The sequence below is a fragment of the Alexandromys fortis genome, unplaced genomic scaffold (genome assembly GCF_014885135.2).
Source record: "Alexandromys fortis isolate MF-2015 unplaced genomic scaffold, M_Fortis_MF-2015_v1.1 scaffold_81, whole genome shotgun sequence".
Taxonomy (NCBI): Eukaryota; Metazoa; Chordata; class Mammalia; order Rodentia; family Cricetidae; genus Alexandromys; species Alexandromys fortis.
In genome coordinates this window covers 4,673,405-4,685,543 of record NW_026067960.1, presented here as the reverse complement: position 1 = coordinate 4,685,543, position 12,139 = coordinate 4,673,405, and the positions used below count along the sequence as shown (strand labels likewise).

Below are 12,139 nucleotides of genomic sequence, written 5' to 3'. Positions count from 1 at the left end.
GGCCATCTTTCCCCAGCTTTTGCAAGGCTAGATGGTATTTTGTAGAGAACAACACAATTCACCCTCCCTCACCTAGTCATTCTCAGCATACGTCTTCTAGATTTGGTCTTCACAATTCTTGTAAGGCTCCATACCTTTCCCTGCAGGGCACAGTGGTTCTAGCTGGTTGTTCCCTCCTTGGTTCTCATTTCCTGGTCCTTCTCTCCCACCTCCCCACTCTACACACCTCCCAACACCCAGGACACACTGCCGGTAGGGAGCCCACCTGTTCCCTCCTCACGTGGGCAACATTAGGCACCCCATCAAAAGAGGTCTGAGGCTTCACCCAGCATGGGGTCTGGCATCTGGCTACAGGCAGCCTAACGTCGGCACATGCACTGAGACAGTCTGCTGAGGCTGCGGTACCCTCTTAATGACCTCCTTCAGGAGCTCGGGGGGCTTCCTGCTGACCAGGGAATAAACCGCCAGCGCATGTGTGCACACAAGCTGACACTGGAGCGTGCTGCACCAAAGCCCACGGATATTATGAAGTCGGTATAATGAACACAGGAGACCTTGGGACATGGGCCCTCACTCTGACTTCTTACAGCTCAGTGTGAACAACAGTGGGGTCCTTGGGGGAAACAAAGGACTCTGGGTTAGGACCTGGGCCTCTCTTAATGAGGGGATCTAGGGTGAGGCCTGCAGTCTTCATTTCTTTTTTTGTTTTGTTTTGTTTGCTTTTTTGGTTTTTCGAGACAGAGTTTCTCTGTGTAGCTTTGGAGCCTGTCCTGGATCACCCTGTAGACCAGGCTGGCCTCAAACTCACAGAGATCCGCCTGCCTCTGCCTCCCAAGTGCTGGGGTTAGAGGCGGGCACCACCACGGGGACTTGTGGATTTTGGGGTACTCTGACCAGTAACTGATAACGCATGAGCACACCTCCTCAGAAAAACGTTGAGAAAAAAAATTAAAGTCATAAAAGGCATTGGCTTTAAGTGGAAGCCAACCCCACTAAAACAGCCCGAGGAGGGGAAGCTGTGACATTCGATGGCTGAGAACAGGGTCTTCACCCTCAAGTGATGAGTGAAAACAATGTCCCCAGTGTCTAGCACACTGACAGTGGGATGGGGGTGACACACAGGAATAGTGGTGATGCTGGGACTCGCTGCTTGTTGTAAGTGGAGAAGGAAGAGGGTTAGGACTCTACATTAGGAACTTCTTACCAGTGAACTTCATACATATTTTCTGATAATCAAGTTGAGCACGGTAGCTCTCACATCTGTAACTCTAGCACTTTGAAGGCAGAGGCAGGGAGACTGCTTTGAGTTTGAGGCCAGTCTTAAAATCCAAAAACAAGAAGAAGAAGAAGAAGAAGAAGAAGAAGAAGAAGAAGAAGAAGAAGAAGAAGAAGAAGAAGAAGAAGAAGAAGAAGAAGAAGAAGAAGAAGAAGAAGAAGAAGAAGAAGAAGAAGAAGAAGAAGAAGAAGAAGAAGAAGAAGAAGAAGAAATAATCAAATCATGACAGGGAGGAATAAGTTCTGCCATCTTTATCAGTGCTATTTGAACTTAGCCATCCTCCCATCGTGTAGCATACATTGAGAGCCTACTGAATGCTGTACGCTCAAGAAGTCAAATGGGGCCACTTCTCATCTTTGGTAGCTACTGCTTGTCAGATTCCCAAGGGGTGGGTACTAGTGATGAGAGCTAGGCCACACCCATATGCCCACCCTACACTTTCCAGCTGCCCCCAAAACCCAGGATATGGGAGGCAGAGAAGGAACATGCCAAGGTTCTCCTGAAAGGAGCCTGCTTTGGTTTTTCAGGACAGAGTATCTCTGTGTAGTCCTGGCTGTCCTGGAACTCTCTCTGCAGACTGTAAACCAGGCTGGCATGGAATTTACAAAGATCTGCCTGTCTCTGCCTCCCAAGTGCTAGGATTAAAGGTATGTGCCACCACTGCCCAGTGCCCGGCTCCACAGGGTTCCTTTCAATTGACCTCAAAATCAATCCCTTTTGACAAGTGTCTATGATGCTCAGAACTCAGTCCTGAGGAGGAAGGCACACGTGGTGAGTAGATTACAGACCCCACCTCCTTGTTCCAGTGGACACCATGAGGGCTAACAGCCTCCTGTCTCCTGGGCGGAGCTCAGGGGCCACTATTACATCCCTTCCTTCCACCCCACCAGACCTAGTGGCCTACACAGGCTGGAAGAGTGATTGGGAAACAAGACGCATAGAAAGATGTCATTGCAGACCAGCGCCAGATGCACAGACATTAAATTAAAGGTCTGCTCAGCAACTCCCCTCTTGGGGAGGGGAGGAAGAGCGGTCGAGAGAAGGCAAGGCTGCTGCAGAACAGCTCCTCGCTGCTCTTCCTCACCTTCTGCTCTCAGGAGCCTGAGCTTTGCCTGCGACCCGAACCAGATGGTAAACACGAACATTTTTAGAGTTAATTTAAAACCAATTTGATGCCCAAATTTATTGCCTGGATATAGAATAGTAATCAATCAGCCCGTTCTCCACCGCAGTCATCCAGGCAGGCGTCGGCTCCGGAGCCTAATTAGAAACCAGTGCGGGCCATGGGGGAACCGGTTCGGCGAATAGGCTCACGTCACCATGAAGTTAGCAAGTGTGAGGTGGGGGCTTTGTCTATTAACACATGGGCCTCTGGTCTCTCTTGAGGGCACCCAGGAGGTGGTTCGTGGGGATGGAAGTTTTGTGTCACCTCCTTTAACTGACCCTGAGCGGGAAATGCCTTTTCTGTCCCCTCAACCACCTTCAGAACTCGGGAATGCCCCAAATGACCAGCCAGCCCCTGCAACGTCCCTCTGCGCAGGGGATGGTGCACGAGTCAGGCCATGAGTGTGTCTGCACGCGTGTGGCAGGAAAGAGCCACTCTGGGACTATTTCAATGCTGTGCATTTGGTGCTGTCAATACACATTAGTGTGAACATAGTTCAGAACGTGGGTTAAAAGGCCTAAATTAGAGGGAACTCTTATCAGCTGGCCTCCCAATTACTGACACTCCAGCTAACTGCCACTGCTTCCTCCATCACAAACAAGTCTGCCACCATTTACCAGGGTTTCAAAGTGCCTTCGCGTCCTCCAGGTCAGAATCCCCTGAACAGCTAGGCATGATAGTGCTTGCCTGTTATTTGAGCCCTTTGGAAGCCGAGGCAAAATGGATTGCCTGGAGTTTGAACCCAGCCTCGGCTATACAGCATGACTCTCTCTCGCGCGCGCACACAATAATAACAATAATAAGAATAATATCCAGAAATGAAACATGATATAGGATCATGTGTTGCAGAAATAGAAGTTCAGTTCCCTCAGAGGAATAAATATTAATAGTAAAGGCTTTGAAAGTGTGACAATCCAAACAAAAGAAAAAAAACCCTCCCCCTTGTCTCTTCTGCTTGGACCCCAGTCCCCAAGTTTCCCTCAGGGACAGCGGGAACAGAATTGTCAGCTGGCTCTCAGGTCAGTGCTGAACGGTGCCTGTTCCAAGGCCATCATAGGTAGAGAAGGTTCTGTGTTGACTTCTGGCAGCAACTCCCTTTAAGGAAAGAAGAAGAGGGAAGGGAAGGAGAGGGAGGGGGAGGGAGGGAGAGGGAGATGGGAGGTCATGCCTCATTCTTTCCTGGCCTCTACTAAGTATTTTCACTCTGAAATGTAGACCAATTAGATTTCACGTCTTTTTCCCGTTGTTGGGTCTTAATCATCTTAGCAAAGCCTAACCTGGGATTACTTCAAGTAATCCAAAACGGAGGGGGGGGGGGGAGTGCACACCTTGGGGCAGTGGGGGAAGGGTCTGTAAACCCCAGGACTCCAATGCAACTGGTTTTGTCTGTTACAATGATGCTGAAGGCTAGGCAGGGTGGTACATGCTCATAATCCCGGCACTTCAGGGACACAAGTCCTGTCCAAGCTAAAAAGCAAGTTCAAGGTTTGCTTGGGCTACATAGCATAAATGTATCTCAAACAAGGCCAGTGGGGAAGAGGGCTGGGGAGAAGCTCACTGTTTAATGCAATTGCAGAGGAAGGTCGAGGACTGGAATCTGGATCCCCAGATGTTACTTAAATGCTGGGCAGGTGTGGCAGCCTGCCTGTAATTTCAGTGTTCAGAAAGCAGAGGCAAGGGATGTCCAGGGCTAGCTGGCTAGGAAACTTAGTCCTATTGGCAAGCTCAGGTTCAACTGGGAGACTCTGTCTCATAGAATAAAGCGGTGTATGATAAGAGAAAGACCCCTTTGTCAACCTCCAGCCTTCACATGTGGCTGACACACAGGAACACACCTCCACACCCACGTTCCCCGCCCCTACACACACACACACACACACACACACACACACACACACACACACAACAGAAACCACCACAGTAGCCTTGGTCCTCCCCCTTGCAGAGGACGTGCTAACTGCAGTGAGGTTTGGGCACAAGTTCTGCAGGGCTGTGTTCAATGACGGACAACTGTGGCAAGCCACCTGGCCTCTGAGTTCCACTGCCTTTGGTTGAACAGTTGCAGGAGGGCTTCAACCTAGCCCCCAGCTGTTGTAAGAGAGGCCGTTTGTTTGTTTCCCAGCTGCCCAGCAGCTCAGACCTGAAATGGTCACACAGAAACTATATTATTTAAATCACTACTTGGCCCATTAGCTCTAACTTCTTATTGGCTAACTCCTATATCTTAATTTAACCCATTTCTAGTAATCTGTATATTGCCACGAGGCTGTTGGGCAGGGCCCCATGGCTTTTCTTGGACTCTGCTTCCTTTCTCCCAGCATTCAGCTTAGTTTTCCCCACCTAACTGAGTTCTACCTTACTATAGGCCAAGCCAGTTTCTTTATTCATCAACCAATAAAAGAAACACATAGACAGAAGGACCTGCCACACCAGCCAGCAAGTGAGGATGCTGCAGAAGTAAAGGGACATTGGTGGTGTGCCTTTGGCAAACGGGGCATGGACTTCTTCTAAATCTGGAGACCTAAGACCAAGCTGTGCTTCAGCCCACTCTCATTCATTCAACAGGAGTGTGTTTGCTGGGAGCCTAGGGTTGGGAGAAGTCAAGGCCACTGCCTAGAAAGTTTCTGCTACTTCCAGTCTAATGCGAAAGGGATAAAGGAAAGGGGGAGGGATATCTATGAGGAAGGGATGGGACAGGTCTTAAGCCTGCTTTATAAGTGCAAGCCTTTATTAGAGTGAGGACCAGAGGAAGAGGCCTTGGGCCTTCCTGGGGACATGTGCAGAGGCCCAGGAGGAAGGTTACCTGGTGTGGGATGTCCTTCTGTATACGTGTTGCTTTATTGGTTGATGAATAAAGCTGTTTTGGCCAATGGCTTAGTAAAGTCAGGCAGGAAATTCGAACAGAGATATAGAGAAAAATATAGATATAGGTGGAGTCAGAGAGATGCCATTTAGCTGCCAATGAAGAAAGACGCCAGCTGCCAGTCAGAACCTTATCAGTAGGCCACAGCCTATTAATAGAAATGGGTTAATTTAAAATGTAAGAGTAAACTAAAAATATGCCTAAGCTATAGGCCAAACAGTGTTGTAATTAATATAGTTTCCCTGTGATTATTTGTGTCTGGGAAGCAGAGAAACAAACAAGCAGTGTCAGCCTAAAGGTACCTTTTCTTCTAAACCCAAGTACACCAAGAGGCCCACCTGCTAGTGAATAGGAGGGCAAAGAGAGCTGAGCAACCAGGAAAGGGGGTCTCAGGCCCTGCACTGTGAGTCCATTCTAGTTGCAAGTGTGGCTCTGCCTGGCGCCTGACCCTCTGCTTCAACTTTGGCAGCACCACACTTGGCCCTGCCTGGCCTGCAGTCACATTGCCTACTCCGACGAGCACCACCCACCTGTGCTGCCTTCCCGGCCAGCTCTGCCACTGCACCTGGGTGGTCACTGGGTCAGCACGGGCTGCGAGACAAGGCCTGCTGTGTTGTTCCTCACTCGGCTCTTCACCTTCGATGACCACAACCGCTCCTGGGAAGGGCACTACCACCATTTCTCTGATCCCGCTTGCCGCCAGCCCACCTTCACCGTGTTTGCAACTGGCCACTACTCCGGAGGCACCCCATCCCCCAGGGTCCACGGTGGCACTGAACTGGTGTTTGAGGTGACACGGGCTTATGTGACCCCCATGAACCAGGTCACTACAGCCATACTCAACTTCTCCAAACCAAGCAGCTGTGGAGGCCCAGGGGTCTGGTCAGTAGGCATGGAGAGGGATGTCACAGCCACCAACGGATGCCTCCCATTGGGTATAAAGCTTCCACATATAGAGTATGAGCTGTTCAGAATGGAACAAGACCCCCATGGGCAAAGCCTGCTTTTCACTGGGCAGAGGCCCACAGACGGGTCCAGTCCCGACACTCCTGAGAAGCGCCCCACCTCCTTCCAGGCACCCCTGGTGCTCTGCAAGAGGCAGGTCCAAAGGACCCCCAGGCTCTCACAGCACAGGCTTCCAATGCAGAACCCCCCCACTGGGTGGGCACCAGATCTTCCTGTCATGCCACTCCCCATACTACTCCTGGTTCAAGGCCTGGCCCCCTTTGGGTTGCTATGACATCAGTCTTTGACTTCCAGGTGGCCCATTGGGCACTGTGTGGCCCTGCAGATGCCCATCTGGCTCTCTGCTGTTGTACTGCCGCAGGGGAAAGAATAGCCTTCTCCACTGCTCTGCTTTGGATGGACATATGGTTCAGCCTGTCTGTGCTTGAGTCCACGGAACTCAAGAGTACTGCAAAGCCAGGGGTCCCAGACCACAGGCCTGGATGTGGCTGCAAAATCTGCTGTTTCTAAAACCCTCCTGCTAGTTTTAATCCTGTCATTGTGGTTGGTGTTAGCCTCCTTGCCCTTCCCTGCCTGGGGTGTTGAGACAGGGAGGATGTCCTATGATGGTGTTCAAGGATGCTTCCTGCCGCTTGGCCAGGTTCTGGGTTGTGGTGTAGAGATCATTAATTTGAATTTAGCAATACAAACTCAGCCAGGGCATGAATTAAAGATGCCACTTGGGGCTTTCAGACTGTCTCAGTTCTCTGGCAGAGGGCTTGTCTCTCCGGGGGCAGTCAGCTTTCTTGAGTTCTGCCTGTTGGCGTCTTTGGAAACCTGCTTGTGCTTCTTGATCAGACCTCATGCTGGCAACACAGCACATGGGTAAATCCGGTCCCCCAGGGCCACAGAGCACGAAAAGAGGGCTCGATCTGAGCTGAGACCTTGGCCTTTCCCTGCAGCCTGTGGCCTCTAAGTCTCCTGCGCCCACGCATGGTGCCCACAAGCTCAGGGCTAGCCAAGCGGGGCGCAGTCCACGGAGGAAAGCGCATTTCTGCCTTTGGAAACTAATTAATACTAATGATGGCTGCAGCACGATGTGCTCTGTAATTAGCCCCGAATATTCTTCCAGAAGCCTCTTCTGTCGACAGACAGGGATGGGGAGGCCACCAGGCTACACAGCAACATCTGGAGGTAGGACCCAGCAAGCCTGACCTCCCCAAGTCCCCACACTGTGACACTAATATGTCAAGTTCTTGTCTGCTGGGGGCAGGCTGTCATCACGGTGGGGACCCTGCTCATAGGCCTAGGGCCTCATCTGCACACTGAGAGATTAACTGGAGTCCTGATGGGCTCAAGGGTTTTCAGGACTGTGAGCAACTTGTTCCCAGTTCCTTCCTCTTCCCACCATGCCTCTTATCGCAGATCTTGAACAATCCTATATGAGGCTAATGATGCATACAGAGGAAAGCCCTTGGCCTCCCTGAGACTGTGTGGGGGCTCAATCAGTCCAAGAAGATTGTTCTGACTTATTATCCAGTCTTCTCAAAAAAAAAAAAAAAGCACCAAGTTAATATTCTCTGTGGGTCTCAGACAGCTACAAGTGATCCTGGCATATTTACTAAAGTACAAGAAATAATTAGATTATTTACAGTCTTGGGCTACATGGCAGTGAGGAGGGAGCTAACATGTAGGGATGGCAGTAGGTGCCGAGAACACAGCCATGACTGAGCGGGCCTTCTATCAGAAGTTTGAAGCAGCCAAGCTGATGTTCAGCATCAAATTCAAATCTTTTAATAAAGTTAAACAGCCTGAAAAATGTTCTCATTGGTTATTAAAATCAACCAACGGGATTACAGTTCCAAAGAAAAGACACGTGCAGAAAATAAGGCAGAGATTGGTAAAGCCCAAGCCGCTGCGCCTCCCGCTGCCCTGCAACCTCGTCCCTCCACTGTGCCCACTGCTCAGAGCACTCCAGTTTTGGCTCCCGCTGTCAGCAGAGGTCAGCTGGAGCTGCCCACACCCTGGATGCACCTGCCTTTCTGGTTCTTGACCACACTGAGCGGGCCTGCAGGGGACCTTTGTCATATGTCCTCCTTCAGACCAGAAAAGAGCCAACCCTTTCCTATTCATTTAAGTCTCAGATAGAACCTCCTCAGGAAGGGCCACCATTGGTATGGTCCCCAAAGGGTCCTCCCTGTTGCTCTCTTCCCTCCATCGTTGGTACTGCCCCCAATGGACCACCTCCTTGCTCTCATCCATTCATCATTGGTACCGCCCCCAATGGACCACCTCTTTGCTCTCCTCCACCATTGGTACCGCCCCCAATGGACCACCTCTTTGCTCTCGTCCATCCACCATTGGTACCGCCCCCAATAAACCACCCCCTTGCTCTCATCCGCCCACCATTGTCACATGTTGATCAGTGTTTGAAAGGCTTTCGTTTTTTTCATGTTTATTCTCTGGCCCCTCTAGAGAATGCAACTCCCAGGGAACGGGCAGGGCCCCTCTCTGCATCTTCCCCATGAAGTCAGAAGTGCCTGGTGCCAGGTGGAAAGGACCTCAGCACATAGATGACTCTCAAGGGTACAGAAACTGGTGAAAGTCACAGGTCACACGTGCCATCCCTGGGTTGGAGAGACTGAATCAGAGATGGGGTTGGTCATCTGTACCTTCCACATGGACACATGGAGGCACAGAGAGGGGCTGGCTGACAGGAGGTCGGTCACACAGTAAGCAAAGTCTTGGGTCCAAATGGGGTGCAGCTGAACCCAGAAGCCAGAGATCAGGGTTTTCTGAAGGAAGTGTGGGGGGCTCCTTGCTGCAACAAGGAAGGTAATTTGGAACTGCTCGGCAAGTTGTGAACCACCTGATTAGGTATGCTGAGTCAGAGAGGAGCTTCTGCTGGCTGAGTTAGGCCCCTATGGAGACAACTGACAGAAGAAAGCTAAGAGCCCGTCTCTTTCGGTGAGGGGATTAGGCAGAGGCTGAGGCCTCAGAACCCCCAGGCCCTTCCACCCTTACGGAGACCGAAGAGTGCTCTCCTTAGCAGAAGGGAAGAGCCTACTCCTGGCTGTGAGCAAAAACAAAACAAAATTAATGTTCTCCACTGTATGTGCAGTCCCGCTGAAGGGGGGCAAAGCCCGTGGCGGTTGATAATTTCACAGTGTAAGTCCCGGGAGAGCAAAGGAGCTTTTTTTTTTCTTTTTAATAAAAAGTTTAAATTGTACACAGCTCTCGGAGGCCCATTAACTACCAGGCACTGCTTATCAGAAGTTATTTCTTTGCTTTTTTTTCTAAGCGAATGTGTTTAATCTCCCAGCGGTACCACCGTGCTGAGAAGCAGCCTGTGCCGGTGACGCGAGGCCGCTCGGTGTGTCCTCTCTTGGGAGCTAGGGTGACTCAGGCGCTGGCTGGAGCCTCTGACGCAGGTAGAATTGCATTAGGGCCCTGGCAGGGGCCGATGCACGGCCATTAGTGTCACTGATGAGGGCTGAGGCTGGGGGTTGTTACCACTTACAGAGGTGGGTTCTGGGCAGCAACCATCCACCTCCCTGCCTGCCCAGAGCTGGTCCCCCACTGCCACAGAAGACAGAAATCATCTGTGCACACTGAAGACCTCGCTCTTTGGTTGTCCTTCTTTCCCTGTAATCAGTGCTCAGCCCACGCCTTCCATAGCCTCGGCCCTTGCTCAGCTGGGCACACACCCCCATCTTCATCACGTATTTATCGGTAACATCCTGTTTATTCACGTCCTCTTTCAACCCAGCTTCAGAACAGCAGGCCTCCTGTCAGGTTCCCTGCTGGGCCTCCAGTAGGCAGTGTCACCTGGCCCAGTGGGAGTGTAGTAAACACTGGCTGTGTCCTGTTTGGGGGTCCCCGAATGCAGCTATTAAGTATCAACTACGCCCCCCTCACGCTGGCTTCAAGTACGTCTGCTTTGCTCTTTCTAATAAGAAGGGCAGAGCCAAACTCAAGACATGGGAACTGGAGGACACTCTGCTTTCTCTGGACAATTGTTTCTACGGTATCAAGAGTAAACCTGCCTCTGAAGAGGTCACGCCAACTTCTCATAACAAAACCCAAGGGTACTGAAAGGCCCTGAGCCCCATGAAGGAGGCATAAGCCAACCTTCCTTCAGTCTCACCCTCCAGCTCCTCAATGGTGGTGCCTGGCCGAGGACTTCAGGCCATCCATCCTGAGTTTATGTCCTAGAAAGAGCAACGGTCCAGACTCACTGAGGTGGGTCTCCTCCCAGAACTGGGGCACTTCCCTGGGGCATTTAGTAACGTACACAACTTCCTTCTGTATCCTTGTTATCTCTTTAATCTTTTAGACGGAGAAAGAAGGTGACAAACGAAGGTGGCCGCCCTGTCTGCTAAAACTAATTGTGCCGCTTTTATAAAGAAATGTCAAAGGCCTGAGGAGGAAGGCTGGCTCTCCAACTCTGAACTGAAGAGAGTCATGACCGTGTTCCTTTCCCTCCGCTCCTTTCAGAAATTCTGATAAATTATGGGGAAATGATTAAAAGGAACAGAGTCTCACGGCTAAATAAAAAAGGAGAATGTGGCCAGTAAGACTAAGCTGCAGTAGATGGGGGCTCATCCCTGGCAGGAGGCCTCGGAGAGTAGGAGCTCAGAGGGGGAGGCTCAAAGCATGCTCATGTACCACAGTCAGGGCTTAGAGAACTGGCCGCCTGGCCGGCTCAGGAGCCAACAGAGCAGAAGGGCTGGTGGGCACATCTGTGCAGTGTTTCTACGTCTGTAAAAGGGACGGAACCCTCTCAAGCCACTCCCCGACCCAGCAAAGAACCAAAAGTTCCGTCTCGGGATCTTTGGATTCAGCGACAGCCAGGAGCAGAGGATCATGCTCGAAAAAAACATGGGCTGTGACCAAAACCCTGTGTGCTAAAGGGTGAGCGCACAGGCTCCTGCTGTCCTTGGCTTCCACAGAGGCCGTAGCCAAGAACTGCCAGGCAGCAGATGTAAGATTAACCTCTTAAACACTGCACAGGTCTGCTAGACCACAAAAAGCACTGGGTTTGACCCTTAGCACCACAGAAAACAGACCAAACCCTACCTTTCTTTCCCCAGCTCCTCTGGTGGGGCGGGGAAGGTGGGGGAGTAACAACTATTATGTCTCTAGTGGGGGAAAAAATCTCTATCTGCTAAGCTTGTTGATGAGGCAGGAGGGGCAGAAGTTCAAGGCCAGCCTTTGCCACATAGTGAGCTGGAGATTACCCAAATACTACACATACTATAAACTCAAATGTTTATGCATATAGCCAACGGTACATGTGTACAGGTGTGTGTATTCAAGAATACACACACAAATACGTTGCTACTTACAAATAAGAACTGGGAAATAAAGAAATCTTGAAATTCTAATATGCAAGAGGCAGAGACAGGTAGAGTTCTATGAGTTTGAGACCACCTTAGTCTATATAAAGAGTTCCAGGTCAATCAGGGCTATATAGCAAGACCTATTTCAGAAAGAGAGAGAGAGAGAGAGAGAGAGAGAGAGAGAGAGAGAGAGAGAGAGAGAGAGAGAGAGAGAATATGCAGAAAAGTCAAAAGTTTGGATATTGAAGTCAAAAATTTTCCCAGAAATAAACACCAGAATTTGGGGTGGCATTAGATTTTGTAAGGAGACCATTAGAAGTGAAATGATGTCTTCAGAATTCTCACATGCACTTTCAGCCTTGTCTTTTATACCCAGAACAACTATCTCATCATGTGGGAGGATAGACTAGGGCAGTTTCAGGCATTTGTCCCCGAAAAATGGTGTTCCTCGTATGCCTTTCTCAGAGACCTGCTAAGGGATGTGCAAAACTAAAGGAAACAAAGTAAGAAGGATCCAGCTATTCCACTCCTTAATGTTTACCCAGAGA

At 50.4% G+C, this 12,139-nt stretch overlaps 1 protein-coding gene across 1 annotated transcript in view; it reads left to right on the top strand.

Annotated features, from left to right (window-relative positions):
• Positions 1–8,051, top strand: part of Apcdd1l (APC down-regulated 1 like) — a 61,759-nt gene extending 53,708 nt beyond the window's left edge. The window contains exon 4 of the mRNA XM_050152856.1: positions 5,774–8,051. Coding sequence (XP_050008813.1) covers positions 5,774–6,544 — 771 coding nt within the window. The 3' untranslated portion in view covers positions 6,545–8,051. The remainder of the gene's footprint in view (positions 1–5,773) is intronic.
• Positions 8,052–12,139: the final 4,088 nt, after the last annotated feature.